Source organism: Globicephala melas, chromosome 1, assembly GCF_963455315.2.
Source record: "Globicephala melas chromosome 1, mGloMel1.2, whole genome shotgun sequence".
Taxonomy (NCBI): domain Eukaryota; kingdom Metazoa; phylum Chordata; class Mammalia; order Artiodactyla; family Delphinidae; genus Globicephala; species Globicephala melas.
The window spans coordinates 46,390,483-46,416,052 of record NC_083314.1 but is presented as its reverse complement, the minus strand read 5'-3'; the positions used below and the strand labels follow the sequence as shown (position 1 = coordinate 46,416,052).

Here is a 25,570-nt window from a genome sequence, read left to right as displayed (position 1 = left end):
TCATATACTATGATCGAGTGGGATTTATCCCAGGGATACAAGGATTTTTCAGTATCCACAAATCAGTGTGATACACCACATTCACAAACTGAAGAATAAAAACCATTATGATCATCTCGATAGATGCAGAAAAAGCTTTTGATAAAATTCCACATCCATTTATGATAAAAACTCTCCAGAAAGTGGGCATAGAGGGAACCTACCTCAACATAATAAGGGCTATATATGACAAACTCACAGCTAACATCATACTTAATGGTGAAAAGCTGAAAACATTTCCTCTAAGATCAGGAACAAGACAAGGATTTTCACTCTTGCCACTTTTATTCAACATAGTTTTGGAAGTCCTCCACAGCAATCAGAGAAGTAAAAGAAATAAAAGTAATCCGAATTGGAAAAGCAGAAGTAAAAAAAAAAAACTGTCACTGTTTGCAGATGACATGACTCTATACATAGAAAACCCTAAAGATGTTACCAGAAAACTACTAGAGCTCATCAGTGAATTCTGTAAAGTGACAGGATACAAAATTAATACACAGAAATCTGTTGCATTTCTATACACTAACAACAGAAGGTCAGAAAGAGAAATTAAGGTTACAATCCCATTTATCATCGCCTCAAGAAGAATAAAATACCTAGAAATAAACCTACCTAGGAATGCAAAAGACCTGTAACTCCAAAAACTTAAGACACTGATGAAAGAAATCGAAGATGACAAGATATACCATGTTCTTGGATTGGAAGAAGCAATACTGTCAAAATGACTATACTACCCAAGGCAATTTTCAGATTTAATGCAATCCCTATCAAATTACCAATGGCATGTTTTACAGATTTAGAATAAAAAATCTTAAAATTTGTATGGAAACACAAAAGACCCTAAATAGCCAAAGCAATCTTGAGAAAGAAAAACGGAGCTGGAGGGATCAGGCTCCCTGACTTCCAGCTATACTATAAAGTATGCTACTGGCACAAAGACAGACATAGATCAATGGAACAGGACAGAAAGCCCAGAAATAAACCCACACACCTATGGTCAATTAATCTACAACAAAGCAGGCAAGAATATACAATGGAGAAAAGATGTCCCTTCCATAAGTGGTGCTGGGAAAACTGGACAGCCACATGTTAAAGAATGAAACTAGAACATTCTCTAATACCATACACAAAAATAAACTCAAAATGTATTAAAGACCTAAATGTAAGACCGGATACTATAAAACAGAGGAAAACAGGCAGAACACTTTTGGACATAAATCATAGCAATGTCTCTTTGGTTCCACCTCCTAAAGTAATGAAAATAAAGACAAAAATAGACACACGGGACCTAGTTAAACTTAGAAACTTTTGCACAGTGAAGGAAACCATAAACAAAATAAAAAGACAATGTACAGAATGGGAGAAAATATTTGCAAACGATGTGAACTACAAGGGATTAATCTCCAAAATATACAAACAGCTCATGCAGCTCAATATCAAAAAAACAAACCACCCAATCAAAAAATGGGCAGAAGACCTAAATAGACATTTCTCCAAAGAAGACATAAAGATGGCCAAGAGGCACATGAAAAGCTGCTCAACATCACTAATTATTAGAGAAATGCAAATCAGAACTACAATAAGGTATCAACTGACACTGGTCAGAATGCCCATCATCAAAAAGTCTACAAACAATAAATGCTAAAGAGGGTGGGGAGAAAAGGGAACCCTTCTACACTGTTGGTGGGAATGTAAATTGGTACAACCACTATGGAGAACAGCATGGAGGTTACTTAAAAATCTAAAAATAGAACTACATATGATCTAGCAACCCCATTCCTGGGCATATAATCTGGAGAAAACCGTAATTCAAAAATGTACATGCAGCCAATGTTCAGAGCAGCACTATTTACAATAGCCAAGACATGGAAGCAACCTAAATGTCCATTGACAAAGGAATGGATAAAGAAGATGTGGTACACATATACAATGTAGTATTACTCAGTCATAAAAAAAGAATGAAATAATGCCATTTGCAGCCACATGGATGGACCTAGAGATTATCATAGTAAGTGAACTAAGACAGAGAGAGACAAATATCATATGATGTCACTTATATGTGGAATCCAAAAAAATGATACAAACGAACTTATTTACAAAATAGAAACAGACTCACAGACTTAGAAAACAAACTTATGGTTACCAAAAGGGTAAGGTGGAGGGGAGGAATAAATTAGGAAGTTGGGATTAACACACACACACTACTATATATAAAATAGATAATCAGCAAGGACCTACTGTATAGCGCAGGGAAATAAATATACTCAATATTTTGTAATAACATATATGGGAAAAGAATCTGAAAATTATAACTTAATCACTTTGCTATACACATGAAACTAACACAACATTGTAAGTCCATTATACTCCAATATAAAATAAAAATAAAAAACATTTCAGACAAAAAGTGTCTTTCAGATCATTTCCCAAAGATGGTATAGGATTTCTAGCTGTGTTTATAGTGGTTGGAAGGGGACAACAAAGGCCAGATGTGAGAATCCTGAGTTTGCTTTCAAGTCACCAGAGTTTCAGCCTGGGGACTTGATATTTTCTGCACAGTTCTCCAAATTCTGGTGGTAAACACAAGACAGAAAATGCTTTGGGAAAGATACAGTCCACAGTAAAAGACCTAGGAAGCCAAGAGTAGCCCCAAGGGGGTTTCCTCCAGGGGAGAATGAATGACACCTGCCTGGCTTTCTCCCTCTCACCCAGCTCTGCCTATGCTTCCTCCTGGGTCCTGTCTTCCATGAACAACTCCTGCAACACAGGATGTACCCTCAGCCATTCCTACCTTCCCCAGTCTACTCATGCATCTGTGATCCATTACTTTTGTCTGGAGCCTAGTTGTTTCCACTTGCCTGGACCAAGTTGAGGAGGTCCGGCTTCCTACCTGCTACGTAAAGCTGACTTGCTCTATTTTGCCCTAAAGCTATCTCTTTCAACATTCAAGGGATCCCACTTATCGAAACATCCTAGGATTTGTAGAATAAGTCTATGTTCACCTTCAGTTCTTCTGAGGACAAATATACCTGTCTCTCAGCCAATGTCTCTTCAGAGCAAAGAGCCTGAATTTCTCTCATGTACCAAGTGGAAGAGAAAATCCTACTGAGCGCTTGAGATGTGGCCAGAGTGACTGAGGAACTGAGTTTGTGCTCAATTTATTAATTTTACTAGATTCAAATTGTAATTAAAAAATTGAAGATGTGTAAAATAATATTTTCTGTTAGACAAAATGTATTATTTCAGTAGGACTACAGTTTACTTCAACAGTTGAAAATTTAGCAGCTGTATTGATATGTGTTATATGCATGAAATACATACTGGATTTTGAAGACAGTATGAAAAAAGAATATAGACCATCTCATTAATACGTTTAAAATATTGATTATATGTTAAAATAATATTTGATATGTTGGATTCAATAAAATGTATTATTAAAGTTAATTTCACCTATTTTTATCTTTTTAATATGATTACTAGAAAACTTTAAACGATGTTTTTCACATTATATTTCTACTGACATGCTGCCCTAGATGATTTCAATGGCTTGTTCTATTCCTCCCACTTACTATTTTCTTTTTCTGGAGAAACTTAATACTGCAGTCACAGACAGTCTATCTGGTTTCATGTTTTGAGTTCAAATAACATTTGCTTTATTCATTTCAGAAAATGAGATGTGAAAAATTTGAAACCACTAATTCTTTATGATTACATAATAGATTTCAATGAAATATTTTGACTTGATCAGTCCGGGAAATTTAGGAAACATCTTTTTTTCCTGTAGCCTTACCAGGACAATAACTTTTCTTTCTTGGATCTGTTGGTACTTTGTCCTGAGAAACGCATCAACCAAATTGGAAGTGAACTGGGATGTATGTCACCTCTAAGCCTTAGACTGCCCAAGTCCAGTCCTCTGTGATTCCAAGGCTTAAGGGAAAATCACCTTTGCACATGTCATGTAAGCATAAAATAGCTTTCAGGCTCCATGCCTGTGGGGCCTTAACCACAGGCTGCAGAGCCATAGATTCAGAAAGGCTGAGGTGCGGGGACTTCTGGAGGATTTTAGGAACAATGATCTGAAGAGACAGTGCAGAATCTAATCACATGACAGGGTGCCAGTCTCTTTATTACATAGTCCTGGGTCTATTTCCCACAGGTTACTTGAGCCATTACTGGGTTTCTTTTGAGCTCAGAATGGTACATTTTCTAAGAGAACAAGTATTCCACCCGGGCCCATAGTTAAGTTTCCCTCCAAGGATGGTAGGAGCAGGGACAGCTTGTCTGCTGCAGCTGCTGCAAAGGAACAGCCTCTGATTTGATGAAACTGCCTTTGACACACAGCTGGGAAGTGAACATAATGCTTGGGAACTTTCTGCCTCATTGGAGGGAAGTAAAAAGTGTCATCTTAGCATAAAAAGAAAAAGAGAGAGCTCAATTCCCAGAGGTAGCAGGCAACGAGCATTAACTAAATTGTCAGTTTGGAGCCAGTACTCCTTTGATGAGCCTGGTTTTTCTAAGACAGCCTCTGAGCCTCCACTAAGCCCAACTTCAGTGTTCTCCCTGTTTGCACAGCTTCCCTCCCCAACAGGAGCTCTCCCACTGACCTTCCAAACCTCCCACACCATCAGAGGCTACAGAGGAAACCTGTTCTCCTGGGAGCTGAGGCTCAAGTGTGACACAGAAACCTTGCCCTTGAATGGGTCCTCCCTCTACATACTCCCTCCATGTACCACACTGGTTCATGAGTGGATTTCTGCTGTGTTCCCAGGTGAACACTCAGTCTGAAGGCCCCTGATCTGCAGGTAGACTCCAGGTCTCAAAGAATCTCCCAAAGTTTCTTTCTCACCCTGAGGAGCATAGAGATGCAAAATCTAATGGTTATCCCCTACTCACTTCTTGTTTCTGGGAACATTTATGGAGATAAAACCAGGTAAATGGAAGCTTGAGCTGCATCTCCTACGAGCTGGGGCTCTCTGCCCCTTGGAAAGAACTGAAAGCCTCTCAGTACTCTTTGAACAGCTTGTCATCTTGTCACTCACATCAGTTCCCAATCCAGCTGGACTCGATCAATATCATCCATCAGCTTCATGAGCTTCTTCTTAAACTGATGTTCAAAACGCACATCATCCTCAATAACGAGAGTCTTCTCCAGCTCTCGGTCAATCACCTGTAAAGGCCAGTGGGAAGATACCTTATGAAAAGTTGATACTTATTTATCTAATAAAAAATAGGTATCAAAAAGTCAAAAGTATAGTAGCACAACATGTAGTAGCTCATAACTGGAATCTAAGCAGAAGTCCATCAACAGTAAAATGGATAAATAAACTGTGGTGTATCTACAGCAATGAGTGTAAATGATCTACAGTTAAATGCAAAGTTATGGGTGAATCTCACAAAGGTAATGTTGAGAGATTGAATGGAACCATACGGTGTGTACACATAATAAAAGGAAAAATGTAGACAAAATTATTCTGTGCTGTTAGAAGTCAGGAAGTGGTCACCCTTGGGGAACTGATGGCTAGGAAAAAATGCAGAGAAGGGCTGTGCTTCTGGGGTGCTGGTAACCAGTTTCTTGATGTAGGTGCTGGTTAACCTGGCTGTATTATTTAATTTGTGAAATGTCGTTGGCCAGTATCTTATGATCTACATATTTTTTCCTATAAAATTTAAAGTTTATCTATAAAACAAAGTTTCTTGAACAAAAAAAGATAGGCATAGACTGGATCATTAAAAGGGAGAAAGCCCTTTCAAGAGGACCTTCTTTGGGGACTCTCTTTTCTTGTGGGAACTGACCCTTAACTAAGAACCCCACACTTTAATACCACCCCTATCAATGTCTGATCTGTAAGACAGGGGTTCAAGTCCTGGCTCTGCCCCTTCTTGCCTGAGCAAGATAACTATTTTCTCTTGGGTAAAATGGGCCCATCTCTCCTAACCCATCTCACATGACTTCTGGGTGATTTCTTATACTGAGTCACTTGATAAATGATGACATGCTAGATAAACACAAGGCATTCCTACTGAGGATGAGGATGCATCACTAGGCGTGTGGTCCCCAGAACGTGGGTGTCTTCCCCTATCATCATCCCAAGTGGCACCAAGGCTACCCTTCCTTGTTTGTCACTGGCCTTGTGTCAGAGGGAGACATAAGGCAATGACAGCTTCCAAGCACACTCCCAGAACAGTTATGGGTTCACTTTATATCTGGCCCGAGTTCACCTACAAGGTCCCACTCTCCCTCCTCCTCATTAAAGAACTGCACATTGAAATGAAGCGTTATTTACCTCTTTCCAGACAGAGTAGTGGCTAAGGAAGCAGCCAATTTCACCCCTAGTTAGAGGCCTGGAGGAGTAGGGATCTCGATATCCTGGCAGCATTTCAATATTCAGGGCTTTCAGCTGGCTTGTGTTGAGTGCCCTGCAAGACAGAACATGCCCCAAAATTAACAGGTTGAGAGGTCCCCACCACAGAAGCCAGAAGGAAGAGTTCTGCATATTCCCTGGAGCCTTTCTGCACACTGAGAAGGACTCCTCATGTTTCCCATTATTCCTTACAAGCTCCTCAGGGTTAATGTGTTGTGGTAGCATAATGAGCTTTGTGAGGACAAGAAAGAGTCTTATACTTTATATACCCCTCGCAATGCCCGACACAGTTCTTAAGTGTCATCACTATTGACAACTTTGAAAAGGTATTTTCCTAGTGAAGGAGAGTGGCTAACAGAAAGCTTAAATACTGTTAAACACTGGAAGGGATGAGGACAGGAAGGAATCAGAAGAGAAATTGTGTGTATGTGTACATCTTTCCTTTGGACATAAAAAAAGGTTAAAGATAAAAATGCAGAGAGAATCTTGTAAGCAAGAGAGAAGTGACTCACTACATACAAAGTATTCTCAGTAAGATTAATAGCTGATTCTCATCAGAAACCGTGGAAGCCAGGAGGCAGAAGATTGATATATTCAAAGTGCTGACTGAAAGAGACCGTCAACCAAGAATTCTATGTCTAGTCAAGATAGCCTTCAAAAATGGAAAAATTAAGATATTCCAAGATAAACAAAAAGAGTGTCACTAGTAGATCTGCTCTACAAGAAATACTAAAGGGAATCCCTTAGGCTGACATGAAAGGAAACTAGACAATAACTCAAATCCACATAAAGAAAGAAAAGCACTGGTAAATATAACTGCATAGGTATCAATAAATACAAATAATGTATGTGTTCTTTTGTTTATAACTTTCCCCTTACCTGATTTAAATTATAGCTGCATAAAGCAATAAGAGCAAATAATGTATAAAGAAATAATTTGTGTAACAATAGAACAAAGGAGCGGGGAAGGAATGAAGCTATATAGTAGCTAAGTTTTTATATAGTATTGAAGTTAAGTTGGTATTTTTTTTATTGAGGTTAGTTGACGTATAACATTAGTTTCAGGTGTACAACATAAGGATTCAATATTTTGTAAAATGATCCCATGATAAGTATAGTTAGCATTCATCACTACATAGCTACAAATTTTTCTTGTGATGAGAACTTAAGATTTATCCTTAGCAACTTTCAAGTATGCCATACAGTATTATTAACTGTAGTCACCACATTGTATATCTCATGACTTATTTTATTAAAAAGTTTATACATTTTACCCCTTCACCTATTTCATTCACCTCCCAATCCCACCTGTGGCAATGAATCTGTTCTCTACAAGTTTTGTTTTGTGTGCTTTTAGATTCCACATATAAGTGATATCATATTTGTATTTCTCTGACTTATTTCACTTAGCATAATGCCCTCAAGGTCCATTCATGATGTCACAAATGGCATGACTTCCTTCTTTTTCATGGCCAAATAATATTCCATTGTATAGATACACACATATTTTCTTTATCCATCCATCTACTGTCAAACACTATGTTACTTCCATGTCTTGGCTATTATAAATATTGCTGAAATGAACACGGGGGTGCATATATCTTTGAGTTAGTTTTTAAATTTCCTTTGGATAAATACCCAGAAGTGGAATTGCTGGATCACATGGTAGTTTATTTTTTTTGAAGAACATCTGTTTTCCACAGTGGCTGCACCAGTTTATTCCCAACAGTGAACAAGGGTTCCCTTTTCTCCACATCCTTCCCAATACTTGTTATTTCTTGTCTATTTGATAACAGACAGTCCAATAAGTGGGAGGGGAGATCTCGTGGTTTTGATTTGCATTTCTCTGATGATGAGTGATGTTGCTCAACTTTTCATGTATCAATACCTGTTGGTATTCTGTATGTGTTCTTTGGGAAAATCTCTATTCAGATCCTCTTCCCATTTTTAAATCAGATTTTTTTTTTTGCTGTTGAGTTGTACGAGTTCTTTATATATTTTGAAAGTTAAACCCTTATCAGATATATGACTTGCAAATATTTTCTCCCATTTGGTAGCCTGCCTTTTTATTTTGATGGTTTCCTCTGCTGTGCAGAAGCTTTTTAGTTTGATACAGTCCTACTTGTTTAATTTTTTGTTGTTGTCACCTTTGCTTTTGGTGTCAAATCCAAAAACTCATCACCTAAGCCCGTGTCAAGGAGTTTATTCCCCCGTTTTCTTCTAGGAAGTTGGTATTAATATGAACTAGATTGCTATAAATTAAGATGTTAATTGTAATCCGCAGGGCAATCACTGAGAAAATAACTAAAAATATATATAGGAAAAGAAACAAAGGAATTAAAATGTTAAAGTAGAAAATATCTTTTAAACATAAAAGAATGGACATTCTTATGCCTCATAAGAATGGAGGCATAGAGGAACAAATAATACATAAGATGTATCAAAAACAAATAGAAAACAGCAGGTGTAAATCCTACCTTATCAGTAATCACATTAAATGTGAATGGATTAAACCCTGTAATCAAAGACAGAGCTTAGCAGAATGAGTTTTTAGAAAGACGATCCAACTATGTGCTATCTACAAGAGACAGACTTTAGATTCAAAGGCAAATAGGTCTAAAGTAAAAGGATAGAGAGAGATATACCATGTAAACAGCAACCACAAGAGAGCTGGAGGAGCTATACTGCTGTAATATCTGACAAAAAAATTTAGACAAAATTACCAAAGGAGAATATTTTATAATGGTAAGAGTCAATCCATCAGGAAGACATAATTATAAATACATATGCATCTTACAATAGACCAAAAACATGAAACAAACCGACCTAACTAAAAGGAGAAACAGAAAATTCAAAAATAGTGGGAGACTTTAATACCCCATTTTCAGTAATGTATAGAACTAGCCAGGAAACAGAACCAATTAGACCTAACATTTATAGAACACTCTACCCAGAAGCAGCAAAATACACATTCTTCAACTGTACGTGTAACATTCTCTAAGACCATGTTAGACCATAAAGACTATACAGACCATAAAGCCTCAGTACACTTAAAACGATGACTGAAATCATATAAAATATGTTCCACAATCATGATGAAATTAAAAATTGATAGGAACTTGGAAAATTCAAATATATGAAATTAAACAACACACTCCTTAACAGCCAATGAGTTAAAGAAACCACAAAGGAAATGAGAAAATATTTTGAGACAAATCAAAATGAAAACATAGTATACCAAGGCTTACAGGAGGCACCTAATGTAGTACTTCGAGGGCTAGTTACAGCTACAAACGCCTATGATTAAAAAAAAAAAAATCTCAAATAATCTGCTTTTCCATTTTAAGAAACTAGAAAAAGAGCAAAGTAAACCCAAAGCAAGCAAAAGGAAGGAAACAAAGACTAAAGTGGAAATAAATGAAATAGAGAATAGAAAAATAGAGAAAAAATAAGACCAAAAGTTGGTTCTTTGGAAAGAACAAAATTGATAATCCTTTAGCCAAATAAAAGAGAGTAAACTCAAATTATTAAAATGAAGAAAGAAAGAGGGGGCAATCCCTACTGACCTTATGGAAGTAAAGAGGATAAGAAAATACTATGAATAATTATACACCAACAAATTAGATAACCTGAATAAAATGGACACATTGCTAGAAAGATACAAACTGACTCAAGAAATAGAAATTCTAAATATACCTATAACAAAGTAAAGAGGTTGAATTAGTAAAACAAAATGTCCCACAATACAGTCCAGAACCAGAGAGCTTCACTGAAGAATTCTGCCAAACATTTAAAGAATTAACACCAATCTTTGATAAACTCTTACCAAAAATAGAAGAGGGAGCACCTCCCAACTCATTCTATGAAGTATTATCTTGATACCAAAACCAGAAAAAGCCATCACAAGAAGACTACAGACCAATATCCCTTATTACTATAAATAGAAAAGTCCTCAAGAAAATACAAGTAAACAGAATCCAGGATCACATAAAAGGCATTATACATCCTGACAAGTGGGATTTATCCCAGAATTGCAAGGTTCATTTAACATGTGAAAAAAAGTCATGTGATGTTTGTCTGTTAATTATTAACAGACAAAAATCACATGATCATCTCAATAGACATAAAACTTGACAAAAATCCAACTGTATATGGATTAAATGTTTATATTCCCCCCAAGTTCACAAGTTGATGTTATTAGGAGGTGGGGACTTAGGTCATGAGGGTGCAATGCTCATAAATGAGATTAGTGCCTTTATAAGAAGAGCTTGCTTTCTCTCCTCTCTTTGCTGTATGAAGGCACAAGAGGATAGCCACCTACAGACCAGGAAGGGGTCTGTCACTGTAATCCAGCCATGCTGGCACCCTTCTCTAGGACTTCCCCGCCTCTGGAATTTCGAGAAATAAATGTTATCTGAGCCACCTGGTCTATGGTAACTTGTTACAGCTGCCCAAACTAAGATACCAACACCCTTCCATGATAAAAAACACACAACCCAATCAAGGCCATCTGTGAAAACTCCACAGCTAAGATTGTATTTAATGGTGAAAGACTGAATGCTTCTCCCTAGTATCAGGAACAAGTCAAGGCTGTCCACTCTTATCACTTCTATCCAACATTGTACTTGAGGATCTAGCCAGGGTAACTTAACTGGGTAAACAAAATAAAACGATATTCAGGTTGGAAAAGAGGAAGTAACACTATCTACATTTGCAGATGACATAGCCTTGTATAGAGAAAATCCAAAGGAAAACACACACTGTTGGGCTGCACCTTGAAGGCCTTCAAGCCTCGTAATTGCCTGGTCTCAAGAAAGAGGGAAGAGCCCAGAGACAGAGACAGCAACACCAATGGTTTATTGGCCAGGGGATCTTACAAGTTGAAACGAAAGGTCCTGGAGAAACACTCCACCGTGTATGGCAGACAACAGGCAAGACACAGCAGCAATCTTTGCTACCTAGGAGAGGAAAGAGGCTACCATTTATAGGGGGAATTGACGTCAGGTGAGCTCATCAGTTACCAGGGAAACCAGTGGCTGGGGCAGGGGGCAAGTTACTGATTAAGCCCTATAATTAAGATAATTGGATAGTCATGTGAATGAAGCCGGCACTGGTCAAGCAGAGAATATACACAGAGCAAGAGAGCAGCCATCTGGAGTGGCCTGACCATACACTCCACCCCTAAGTACCCTGCACGACCCTTACAGTCTTGGTCTGCCCCTCTTCTGAGATATCCCTGGGCTCAGGTATGCAGAGGTGCACTGCAAACAAGCACCACAAATGCAACACAAACAACAGCAGCTAAGGAGTACCAAGAGTAAGCCAGGGGCTTGGCTCGCAGGACAGGAAGAAGGTGAGAGTCTGCAGTCGTCCCCAGCGTGGTCACATTAACGAGGTCAGCTTTCTCTGGCATCTTACTGCAGACCCAGTAATCCGACTCAGTTTGCAGTAAGGCCACTGTTTTTGCCCAGTCCTCAAACAGATTCCCTCCACTGAGGCTAGGGATGGAATGTGATGTTTCAACAGGCACAATACAGGGGAGATTATGACCATTAAGCAAATTATAAGCAGTAACAGCATTCTGAGATCATACCCTCGCCTGTGGTTTTTTGCCTGGCCTGCTGTACCATACAGCCTGTCCACCTTCAGTCCCCACAGCCCAGCTGCTGCTGAATTACAGAGATGGTATAACAACAGAGCACAAGAATAATATAATGGTGCCTTTTTCCAGTAGGGCGTCCTGATTCATTACCTTAGTAGTCTCAGGTGGGGCCGGGTAGAAGCTAGGTGAAATCTTTCCAATCCTACTGCCCACAGGGCGGCAGATCCAAACCACCGGGGACTTATCTGCCAGTCCCAGGGCCATTTTATAATGTGTTTCCCTGAGGGTAGATCCTGTGGAAGGGCAAAAGTGAGTTATTGTCCTGACCGATAGTTGGCAATGGTCCGTTGGTGGTCAACAGCTGAACTTGGATGGTGTTGACTAGTTGCCTCAGGGTTAACATGGCGTAGGCACTGGGATGATAGCTCCTGGGATGTTCAGTTTTAGTTTGTAGGGCTTGAATTAGCCTCCTGGAAACTTGAGAGGGCAAGTTTCCCATCTCAGTTGCTGTTTAAATGGTCCATTTATCCTTTCAATTAGCCTGGCAGCAGTGGGGTTGTAGGGCAGGTGGAAATACCAGTGTATGTCACTTTTATCAGCCCATTTCTCAACTTCATGGCCGGTAAAGTGGGTTCCTTGGTCTCCATCGATGTCCATGGGGTTCCTGTATGTCCTGCACGGCTGTTCTAGATCCTGCAGGGTGGTTTTTTGTGTTGCTCCAGGACTCCGGTAGGCCTTTTGTAATGTCTTCCACCTGCTGTAACATGTTGCAGACTAAACAAAGCGTTTGTATTCACTAGCCATCCCTGTGCAGTCAGATGAGCCATGAGCATGGGGCTGATGTTTCTAAACTGGTCAGAGACTCTGAGGTTAACAGGACATCATCAGTATAATGGAAGAGAAAGACATCTCTCAGGGTGGTCAGTTGCCTCCAGTCTGGGGAAAGGAGCTGCTCTCCATCTGTATCCTGTGGGACAAGGGACCTCTGACCTCGTCCCAATCTTCTTCCTCTCCTCCATCACTCTTGGTAGGATACCACACCTTGGGGTCCCAATTTGACCATCCAGGCTCCCTTGACAGCCCCCATTCATCAAGGACAGCAGCCACAGGGCCCCATGTGCTAGTGGACAGCCACCTCAGGATTACCCCCACAACTTGTCGTTACCTGTCCTTATTTCCCAACATTTTGGTGCTCACAGGAGTTTCCTCAGCCTCCCGGCTAGCTCGACAATTGTTGAACTGCACCCCGTAGGTCTGCAAGCTTTATAATTATCCAGCCTCAAGACTGAAGAAAGAGCCCAGACACAGCCACAAAGACATCAGTGGTTTACCAGACAGGGGGATCTTACAAGTCTGAAGCCAACAGTCCTGGAACATCACTCCACTGTGTGCAGCAGACAACAGGCAGGACACCGCAGAAATCTCCGCTACTCCAGGGAGGAGTTTACCATTTATAGGGGGAATTAACATCACGCTTTCTCATCAGTTACCAGGGAAACCAGCAGCTGGGGCAGGGGCAAACATGCAGGCAGTTACTGATTAAGCCCTATAATTAAGGGGATTGGATAGTCATGTGAGTGAAGCAGAGGCTGGTAAAGCAGATGTACAAAGAGCAAGAGAAGAGCCATCTTGAATGGCCTGACCATACACACACACACACACACACACACACACACACACACACTATTAGAACGAATAAATGAGCTCAGCAAGGTTGTAGGATATAAGATCAGTATACAAAAATCAACTGTATTTCTATGCACTTAGCAATTTGCAATCTAAAAATGAAATTAAGGAAACAATTCCACTTACCATAGCATCAAAAAGAGTTAAATACTTAAGAATAAATTTAACAAAATTAATGCAAGACTTGCACACTAAAAACTACAAAACATCAAAGAATTAAAGCTCTAAATAAATGGAAAGATATCCCATGATCATGAATCAGAAGACTTCATATCGTTGAGATAGAAATTCTCCCCTCAATTGATCTACAGCTTCAATGCAATTCCTATTAAAATCCAAACTGTCTTTTTTTGTGTGGAAAATGACAAGCTAATGCTAAAATTCATATGGAAATCCGAGGGACCTAGAATAGCCTAAACAATCTTGAAAAACAATAACAAAGTTGAAGGACTCATACTTCCTTACATAAGAAGCTACTGTGAGGCATAGGGACCGGTGTACACATCAGTGGAACAGAATTGAGAATCCAGCAATAAACCCTTATAGTTAGAGTTAATTATTTTTTGACAAGGTTGCCAAGACAATTCAGTAAAGGAAAAGAATAGTCTTTTAACAAATGGTGCAGGGACTAGATAACCATGTACAGAAGAATGAATTGGACCCCTACCTTACACCATATAAAAAACTAACTCAAAATGTATCAAAGATCTAATGTGTAAGAGATACATATAAAAGATAAAACTCTTAGAAGAAAACACAGAACCAAGTCCTTGTGGCTTTGGATTTGACAATGGATTCTTAGATACGACACCAAAAGCACAAGCAACAACAAAAATATAAACTGGACTTCATCAAATTAAAAACTTTTGTGTTTCAATGGACACCATCATGAAAGTGAAAAGATGACATAAAATGGGAGAAAATATTTGCAAATGATATATCTGACAAGAGGCTTGTATCCAGAGTATATAAAAAACTCTCACAATTCAACTAGTTTTCCTTGGTCCGTGTGGCCTATGAAGGAGATGGGGGCTATTAGAGGTATTTGAAACAGTGGTTCCCAAACTCTAGTGCATCCAAGAATAGGGTTGCCAGATTTAGCAAGTAAAACACAGAATGTCCAGTCAAATTTATATTTTGGATAAACAGTAATTTTTTAGTATAAATAAGACCCGTGCAATGTTTGAGACAAATTTAACTGGGTATCCTGTATTTTATGTGGCAACCTTACCAAAGAATCACCTTGAGACTTCTTAAATGCAGATTCCCTACAGATCATAATTCAGCGGCTCGGGGACTCAGGAAGCTGCCCTCTTAACCAGCCCCTAGGGACTCTGACATGGGTGTCTAGGCCACACTTTGAGAAACACTGATGAGATTCTCTAAAGGAGTCATAAAAACTTCCACAAAAGCTTCTAGTCATACTCCTTAGAGCCATTCATATTCCAAATTCACATATAACATGGAATTGCAGGTTTTGCAAATATCTATGCCTTGAAATAACCGTGTCAAATAAAAAAGCAAAGCAAAGCAAAACAACATTAATAACAAAAACCCTTGAAGGAATCTAACTGGGTACCCTATGTGACTTTCCCGACGTGTTCCTGGGAAAAGTGATCAGCCCAGGCAGACTGTGGCAAGCATCTCATGCAACAGGAGACACAGACTGTTATGCAGTTTTTCCATTTATTTTCTTCAGGTCACCCAAGGTTAGACGCTTTGCTCTAAATCAGGCTCTGAATGCAACTCTGATCGCATACCTTCCAATGCACTACAGGGCTGGAAACCACCACAACCACTGGAAGAACCCCCAGAGACAGTGGAAAATCACAACCAGTGCAAACCTCCAGCATAATGAAGATCAGAGAGCACTGGATGGCGAGTGGATTTCTGCTCTACTCGGTGAAATTAACATATATAAGCTGCTATGAGTCATAAAGTTTTCCCAAAGTAGGCTGCACTGTGAAGACGTGTCTATCTTGCAATGAGTGCAGATTCCTCCCACCAAGACTAAACCTCTGTCAGAGAGGGTGCATCCCCACTCCAACCACATCTGCAAGGGCTCGAGGAAAAACCCCGACTCACTTTCCATCCACAGCCTCGACAATCTTGACTTCAATCTCCTGCTCGTACAGGGTACGTAACATCCGGTCCCGCCTGTCCTTTCTACGCTTCAGGTTTATCATGAAAATCTAATGCAGGAAGAAAACAGGAAAAGAAACACAGATGAGTCAACTCTTTTTCTAGGCTATTTGAAAAGTAAAGTAAATGTAATGAACCAAGTTTTGGAATAAGGATTGGAAAAGACAGGGAAAACTGTGGTGAAGATTTCTTTATATTTCATATCAGGTCAAAAAGTTATTCTTCAGGAGGCCAAAGGTAAATCAAACCTAAAACATATGAGATGAAGGGGGTAGGAAGCAGTTTGGCAAATGGTTAGATTCATCAGCAGACCTAAGTTTACTAAGTGTTTGCCTTGGACCAGTTCCTATGCGTCAGTTTCATCATCTGTAAAACTGAGATAATACTGGTCCTGTCACCTGGGTACAAAACATTAGCTATTCTTATCATTTATATCCACTGTAGAAAAATTTAAAGTCATTCAAAGAATAAGAAAAATCTAGTCTTAACAAATTCCTTTTAGTTCCAAAGGTTCCAAATTGAATTACCAAGGTCTTAATTTGAGTAGCTTTTTTACCAGAAGTTTTCAACTCCCTTAGAATTTTTCTGAAAGAAGTAGAGAGAGAAAGGGTCCTGCACTTGGTGGTAGCCCTTTGGGAAAAGGCATCATTTCCACATCACGTGGATCTGAGGGAAACCTTATAGAGGGGACACATACTGGTCCATGAAGTCCCCAAAATGTGCATTCAGATTGTCCCGCATGAGGACTGGGTCTTCCTGCAGCCCCTCACCTTAGCCCCTAAATTCCCAATGACTGCACTAAACACACACATATCCTGAGGCTACTACAGGGAGTTACACAGATAATGAGGCTGGCCTGATTATTCCCAGATTTAAGGAGCCAAATAAATACCCAAAGGCTCATGAATGTTATTACAGATATCTATGTGCTTTAATAAGGTTCTTTTCTACGAGCAGTAATAAACTCACTTTGTCCATTAAACTAGTCCTGCAAAAGAGGGAGACTTTAGCTACCAGTAAGAAATACTGAATAGCATGGGAAAGGAGAACCCTCCAGGAATAAGACGGATGACATTGGCTTCATCCTAATGACCCATCTAGATGACTTTGAGGAAGACGTTTAATGTTCCAGGGTCCAGTTCCCTTGTTTGTAAAAAGAGGGAGTTGAACAACCTCATCTCTCAAGACCAGTACAGATTAAAATGTCTATGATATGTGGTTTATGATAAAGTTTGCATTATGCTGTCTAGAATAAGGAAGAAACTATGTCTTACAAGCAGGCTGGAGTTCAGACTTTACTGGGGGTTAAGCTGTGGTTCACACAGTCGTTCTGAATGTAATCATCGAGTTGCTATATGTTTTACCGGATCAAAAGCTAAATTAACTAAAATTTCAACTCTTCCTTACAAAATATTCTCACTTCTATCCATTTATACAGGTCTGGGCAAAGAACTGATGGGGGAGCAAGATGTCCTCTTTGAAGAAATCATCCATCTGAATCAGAGCAAAGTGGATTAGGTACGTCATGATTTCATTACCTCGGTTGTTTATCTAACTGGGCAATTATTATTTGTTTGTTTTTTTAAATCTTTATTGGGGTATAATTGCTTTACAATGGTGTGTTAGTTTCTGCTTTATAACAAAGTGAATCAGTTATACATATACATATGTTCCCATATCTCTTCCCTCTTGCGTCTCCCTCCCTCCCACCCTCCCTATCCCACCCCTCCAGGCAGTCACAAAGCACCGAGCTGATCTCCCTGTGCTATGCGGCTGCTTCCCACTAGCTATCTACCTTACGTTTGGTAGCGTCTATATGTCCATGCCTCTCTCTCGCTTTGTCACAGCTCACCCTTCCCCCTCCCCATATCCTCAAGTACGTTCTCTAGTAGGTCTGTGTCTTTATTCCTGTCTTACCCCTATAACTGGGCAATTATTTTTTAAAAAACAATTTCTGTGGTGACTGTATTTGCCTTGTTACCTGGGATTTTAAAACTTAATGAGTCATGTTCATTTATATTTCATTTTCTTCCTGTTTAGAATCATACTGTGATGGGCCATGTTCCATCTCCCAATTTTATGGCTATGGAAAGGAATGGGCATTTCCTCATGTGTTCACACGGAGCTACCTGAGGTCACTCCAGGAGAGCAAGACAAAACAAAAAACAAAAAATTGACAGAAATACAACAAAAAGTCCCCACAGATCCAAGACCTCTAGTCTGGGCAGACTTTAGTAAATAACAAACCTGCCAGGACAAGTGCAATAAAAATTGCAGCCATGAAGGAAAAACACAGACGGCTCGCTCATACTTAGTGAATAGTAAACAAACAAAAAGCCACACAGCCGAATGCAGCCCAGACACCACCAACAAGGTCACAGAGTACTGGGAAGGTTGAAAAGGCCCCTGAAAATCCCTTTTTCCACTATCCTATCTCTGTTCCAAACACAGAGATGACTACCAGGGTTCAGGAGAGTAGAGTCCCCCTATCTGCATCCTTTACAGAGCTGGCCTTTTCCAGAAGGCTTCTAAGAGTGACCCAGTCCTTCCAAATGGAAGACCAGAGCTAGAAGATCCTGCTTTTGTCCCATTGTATCTGCTCTGATTTGATCCTTGTTGGAATGTGTTTATAAAGGGAAAAACGAATATATGTAAAGACCCTTGAGTTCTTTTACCTGGAGACCTGAGAGCTGGTGAGAGCTGCAGGGAAGGAAAGTTGTAGTAATAGGTGGAAGTGGGTTCAGTGCCTGGGTGGTCCAACTTTTCTGCAGCCCTGATTGTTTATAAAACTATGTACACTTTAGTCTAATTCTTCTCTACCACACTTAAAGTCATCTTGTCTCATCCTGCCCTCTGTGGAAATAGCATAATAGCTGCTAATTCCTTTCCACTTAATATTCATGAAATACTCCTTTCCATTCCTGAAGTCTGCCTGCAAATAAATTTTATAGAATAAATTCCAATTTCCAGTTCCAGCAGCAATTTAAGATGGCTGTACTTTGGGGTCCTGTATGACATAGTACAGGGGGATAAACAGGGCATTTTCTTTCAATTAATCAATGGCAATGAGCATGCAGCACAAAGCTTGGCTTATAACATATCCAAAATTCACAGAAAAGTTCTGTCTCGGTTTGTGGATTCCTGAGGCACTGTCCTAGCTTCTAGACCACCAAGCTCCTGAACACTGATCAGCAGTTATGTGACATGAGGGACCCATGAAGGATTCAGTGACTTGGAGTCACAATTCTGGTCCCACCAAGTATCTGCTGTGCATATTACTAAGACAGGCATCTCTTTATATTTCTGCTTCATTCTTTATACAATTGAAACTTAATAATAAATATGACTCTCAGAGCACTATTATGAAGTTCTTGCCTGCTGAAGGGAGAATTTTAGAATAGTTTTCTTTTTTCACTTTTTCTTTGTCCTCTAAACTCTGCCCTCCAGTCTTTTCCCATGGAAAAACAGCAGACAGAAAATAAAGCAAAGAATGTTCCAGAATGGTTTCCACTTACTCAGAATAAAGTTAAAGTCCTCCAATACCTAAAATATATATCTTCCTTACCTTACCCTTGAAGCTTGATAAAATATGGCAATATCTGCTCCTAGAAAATATCACTTTCATGACTAAATAGTAACATCTTTCTGACTCAATCATTAATTTACTTTTACCATGATGCTCCTTTTTTAAGATAAGTGAACTGAGGCACAACAAAAACTGAGAACCTTTTCCAAGACCTTGGTTTCTTTTCAGCAGCCAAGCTGGTCTGGCTGGCTCCCAGACATGTGTCAGACTTGTGTTCTGATACAAACATATAAGCATGACGTACACAGGTGCACAGGTGCACGTGCACATACACACAGACACCTTTCCTACCTCATTGAATCCCATCTTGTCTGGATATTTAGGGACAACTGAGACGAACTGGGAAGGTTCCATTGGAGGATGGTCAACTGGAAGACACGAGAAACACACAGAGTGCTTTGTTAGTGAGAAGCTCAGAGAACAGCATTCCAACCACAGGTCTGACCTCTAGAAACACAGCCTGCATGTTCAGGGCAGGGGATAACTGCAGTTTTCTAGGACTGAGTGGCTATATAAGAACCCCAGATGGTCACAACACTGGTTTTGAGAGCACCTGTTTATATGCAGACTGCAGTATTTGCTCCATTTCCCTCAAGAGCTATTTTAAGAGCATTTGAAAGGTAGTCTAGGGTAATGATTTAGGGTGAGGGCTCTAAAGTCAGATGACCTGGGTCCAAACTTTGGTCTAGGAAGGTCTGGAGCAAATAGGTGACCTCTCTAAGCCTGTTTCTTTGTGTGTAAAATCAGGATAATAAAAGTGTATCTCTTAGAGTTATAAAATTTAAATGAGACCTACATGCAAAGCATTAGCCACAGTAGATGAACACGGTAAATGCTCAATAACTCCTAGCTACTACTCACAGTGGCCCATGATGAAAGAGCTCAGAAATAGGCTGGACTGTTTTCTAAAGAATGCTTTTTTTCTATATGTTTAAGATTGCAAAACTCTGGGACTATTTTATTTTAAGATCCCATCCAGGCAGGTTTAGCTACAGGTACTCAAAAGGTCCTTTATTTTAACGCAAACTCACCTCCAAGGCCCAGCCCACATCCCAGAACTTGGTACAGGGCTAACAAGGAAGTTTCCAGATGGGAGGGGTGTTGCATCTCAAGTAATAAAAGTTTTATTTATTTAATACTCTAAAAAAGCTTTCTTTATAAACTATATATTTTAAAGGTTGAAAGTAATATTGATTAAAGAACCTGAGAAGGTCTTGAAAATTTTAGTATTTCACAAACTCAAAGTACTCACTTGGTTTTCCTTGAAGACATAATACAAGGAAAATGTTAAGTGAGAGCTGGTAACTGGGTTGTTTGAAGAACTATAGTTGATGGCCATTGCTACTGTTCACCAGTATCCATTCCCCTCTATTTCAGGCATATGAGAGGGGCTTTTCCACCTTCAGGTTAGTCATGGCCACATGAGTTGCTGCCACTCAACTCTCCAAACCCTCCTCCCACCCCTGCCCCAGCCCCACCTCAATGATCTTAGCAGCCTATGTTGATATGGAGAAGCCAAAACATTGAAGCAGCCTAGAATGATGTGCCAACATGTGGAGGACAGCTGCCCAGGAAACATACGAGGACCACTGTAGACTTTGCATTACAAGAAACGAGCCATTGTTGTATGAAGCCCACGAGATTTCAGCATTCTTTGATATTCCAGCATAACATCACCTGTCCTGATTGAGATCCTGTCCAAAGGGTATTATTTGTTTAACTTACCCTCCACTGGTATATTAAAGAGAAACCACGACATCCAGTTTCACTTATGATCAAATGATGTGAAACCATAGAAAGTAGTGAAACAGGTTTCCTAAGCCAAACACAAGAGTTGGTCTTATTATTTCAATCTTGATCCTAACCGTCACATTTCTATGAGCACACAGTGTGTGTGTTTCTGTTTCCCTCACCAACCCAGAATATTTTGGTCCTCCCTGCTCCACCCCACTCCATTAATTTCTTTTAAAATCAACAAATGTTGATTGTGGGGTCACCATGTACAGTGTTAGGTTTTTACGAGAAAAAATCTTAACATACCAACTCCTTCCTGTTCATGTTGTTTGAAGAGCTGTCTGGCCCTCTCTCATGGGGCCTTAGACTTGGGAGGGGGGTATATTTCGGGTTACCCTTTCCACCCTGTTGGTCTCTGTTCGGCACTCACATGGGCTGCCTGGCTTTAACAGTTCAGCCAAAGAGTCTGCTTTTAGCCACTTTGCTTCCATCAAACATGGGTAGTCATTGTGTTCACACGACAAGTATCCCCCCAAAAGCCACAAGTGGCTGGTCCTGAAAACCACCGTTGAGCAGAAATATGAGACACAGGCCTGGGTTTTGTCGCTGAAGGTAGAGCTAAGCCATAGGGAAAAACAGGAGATGATATTAATTAGACTTAAGAAGCTTACTATGTGGGGAGAAGGGATGCATCTTTGCTGACATCAGACTTGAAGATTAGGTACATCCCAGCTTTTGTTTGGGATCATTTCTGACTCCATCATTCATAATTAATTCAGTTCCTCTTTGAATCCCTCTCCATACATGTCCCTCACTGTACCACCAATTGGGATGTGCTTCATTGGCTCCAGGATAGTTTCAAGATCTAGGAATAATAATAACTATTGGTATAGAGATCTTACTACTCACTGCACTCCGGGCTACACTCTTGACGTATGTAATTACATTTATTTAATCTTCATAACATGTACCACAGGATAGATCTGAGTATCCCTATTTTTACAGATAAGGAAACAAAGACTTAAATAACATGCCCAAGATCACAGAGCTCATAGAGCTGGTATTTGAACCTAGGTCTAACTCCTGCACCTGAACCCTTAACCCCCACTCTCCTCTACCCCCAAAGCTAGACCTTGGTAGCCATTAGCATCAAGTTGGCCTTGGGCAACTGGGCTGGGTTCACAGTAGCTCAGTTAGGTAAGTCCTCGCTCCTTTGTTGCTCTTTCTGGGGTCTACACTGGTGCACACCCATCCAGTGTACAATGTACCAGCCCAGTCACGCCCAGAAATATATTGGAGGGACTGTGCTTGGAGCGAATCCTAACACTTGTCTATAGTTTCTCCTGGACTTCTTCCATGGCTGCAGCCACCACCCTAGCTCAGGTCCTCCCTCACTCACATGCTTGGGCCATTTTAATATTTTTCAAACACTTGTATGCTCTTCGTCTTGCCTCGTTATAACTGATTATGCACACTGTCGCCAAAATAACCTTCTTCCTTAGGCACAGCTCTATTCTTGACCATAACAGTCACACTTGGCACTTAAGTGTTTTACAATTTGTTAACTGATTTCATAATCACCATGTCATTTTATCTTCACTTTTATTTTTTTTTGGGGGGTGGTATTGTTTGTTTTTATAGATACAGAAATTGAGACCAACCCAGATGTAGTCTTGCCAAGGTCAAATAGTGAGTGATTGGCAGAGCTGGAACTCAGTTTTAGATCTGACTTCAGATCCAATATTCCTAATGAACTTTACATGACATTCTGTTGCCTCAAAATGTCATCACTGAGAAGAGGTACCTAAGATTTCCCATTGCCTCATGCTCTGATTTGCACAACCAATCTCCTCATGCCTCACAACCCATTTACTACTATCACCTTTACAAGATCTAGCCTCCTGTCATTCATCTCCCAATTTTCCGTACAGCTCCTAATGTACTCAATGAGCAAGTACATGAAGAGTGCTTTTAAAAGTGTTAGCCAGTGCCGCCGCGCCAGCTGCCACAGGAGCCACAGCCGGAACTTGGAGAGGTCTTTTCTCCTCACCTGGAGGGAAGTGGAAGTGCCTTGGCTCCAATTTCCCCACTTTTGCACACTGACCATGTATTATATGCCAGAAATATTACATGGGTCCTGAAGATGTAAACATAGGTAAATAAACATAAAAGACTCATTTCAGACAGGAGGACCTTCAAGATGGCAGAGGAGTAAGATGCGGAGATCACCTTCCTCCCCACAAATACATGAAAAATACATCTACATGTGGAACAACTCCTAGAGAACACCTACTGAACGCTTGCAGAAGACCTCGGACTTCCAAAAAGGCAAGAAACTCCCCACATACCTGGGTAGGGCAAAAGAAAAAAGAATAAACAGAGACAAAAGAATAGGGATGCAACCTGCACCTCTAGGAGGGAGCTGTGAAGGAGGAACAGTTTCCACGCACTAGGAAGCCCCTTCACTGGCGGAGATGGGGGGTGGCGGGGGGAAAGCTTCAGAGCCACAGGGGAGAGCGCAGCAACAGGGATGCAGAGGGCAAAGCGAAGAGATTCCTGCACAGAGGATCAGGGCCGACCGGCACTCACCAGCCCAAGAGGCTTGTCTGCTCACCCGCCAGGACGGGTGTGGCCTGGGAGCTGAGGCTCGGACTTCGGAGGTCAGATCGCAGGGAGAGGACTAGGGTTGGCTGTGTGAACACAGCCTGAAGGGGGCTAGTGTGCCACAGCTAGCCAGAAGGGAGTCTGGGGAAAAGTATGGAACTGCCTAAGAGGCAAGAGACCATTGTTTCGGGGTGCACGAGGAGAGGAGATTCAGAACACCACCTACACAAGCTCCAGAGATGGGCGCGAGCTGCGGCTATCAGCGCAGACCCCAGAGACAGTCGTGAAATGCTAAGGCTGCTGCTGCAGCCACCAAGAAGCCTGTGTGCAAGCACAGGTCACTATCTACACCTCCCCTCCCAGGAGACTGTGCAGCCCGCCACTGCCAGGGTCCCGTGATCCAGGGACAAGTTCCCGGGGAGAACACACGCCACGCCTCAGGCTGTTGTAACGTCACACCAGCCTCTGCCGCTGCAGGCTCACCCCGCATTCCGTACCCCTCCCTACCCCCAGCCTGAGTGAGCCAGAGCCCCCTGATCAGCTGCTACTTTAAGCCCATCCTTTCTGAGCGAAGAACAGATGCCCTCAGGTGACCTACATGCAGAGGCAGGGCCGAATCCAAAGCTGAACCCCAGGAGCTGTGCGAACAAAGAAGAGAAAGGGAAATCTCTCCCAGCAGCCTCAGGAGCAGTGGATTAAATCTCCACAATCAACTTGATGTACCCTGCATCTGTGGAATACATGAATAGAAAACAAATCACCCCAAAATTGAGGTGGTGGACTTTGGGAGCAACTGTAGACTTGGGGTTTGGTTTCTGCATCTAATTTGTTTCTGGTTTTATGTTTATCTTAGTTTAGTATTTAGAGCTTATTATCATTGGTAGATTTGTTTATTGATTTGGTTGCTCTCTTCTTTTTTTTTAAATATATATGTTTTTTTTTTTGTGGTACGCGGGCCTCTCACTGTTGTGGCCTCTCCCGTTGCGGAGCACAGGCTCCGGACGCGCAGGCTCAGCGGCCATGGCTCACGGGCCCAGCCGCTCCGCGGCATGTGGGATCCTCCCGGATCGGGGCACGAACCCATGTCCCCTGCATCGGCAGGCGGACTCCCAACCACTGAGCCACCAGGGAAACCCTTTTTAAATATATTTTTTCCTTTTCCTCTTTTTGTGAGTGTGTATGTGTATGCTTCTTTGTGTGATTTTGTCTGTACAGCTTTGCTTTTACCATTTGTCCTAGCATTCTGTCTGTCCAGTTTGGGGTTTTTTTTTTTTGTATCATTTTTAGTGCTTGTTATCATTGGTGGATTTGTTTTCTGGTTTGGTTGCTCTCTTCTTTCCATCTATCTTTTTTTTATTATTACATTTTTACTTTTTAATTTTAAATAATATTTCTTTTTTATTGTAATAACTTTCTTTTATTTTTTTCTTCTTTCTTTCTTTTTTTTTTCTCCCTTTTCTACTGAGCCGAGTGGCTGACAGAGTCTTGGTGCTCTGGTTGGGTGTCAGGCCTGAGCCTCTTAGGTGGGAGAGCCGAGTTCAGGACATTGGTCCACCAGAGACCTACCAGCCCCACATAATATCAATCAGAGAGAGCTCTCACAGAGATCTCCATCTCAATGCTAAGACCCAGCTCCACTCAATGACCAGCAAGCTACAGTGCTGGACACCCCATGCCAAACAACTAGCAAGACAGGAACACAACCCCACCCATTAGCAGACAGGCTGCCTAAAATCATAACAAGTTCAGAGCCACCCCAAAACACACCACTGGACACGGTACTGCCCACCAGAAAGACAAGATCCAGCCTCATCC

At 40.8% G+C, this 25,570-nt stretch overlaps 1 protein-coding gene across 10 annotated transcripts in view; it reads right to left on the bottom strand.

Moving 5' to 3' along the window:
- The window catches only part of COLGALT2 (collagen beta(1-O)galactosyltransferase 2), a 147,916-nt gene that overhangs the window by 28,416 nt on the left and 93,930 nt on the right, over positions 1 to 25,570 (bottom strand). For all 10 annotated transcript variants that reach the window (XM_060295498.1, XM_060295500.1, XM_060295508.1 and 7 more), the window contains 4 exons: positions 19,709 to 19,785; positions 15,775 to 15,881; positions 6,324 to 6,456; positions 5,079 to 5,206 (listed from right to left, as the gene is read on the bottom strand). In XM_060295498.1, coding sequence (XP_060151481.1) covers positions 5,079 to 5,206; positions 6,324 to 6,456; positions 15,775 to 15,881; positions 19,709 to 19,785 — 445 coding nt within the window. The remainder of the gene's footprint in view (positions 1 to 5,078; positions 5,207 to 6,323; positions 6,457 to 15,774; positions 15,882 to 19,708; positions 19,786 to 25,570) is intronic.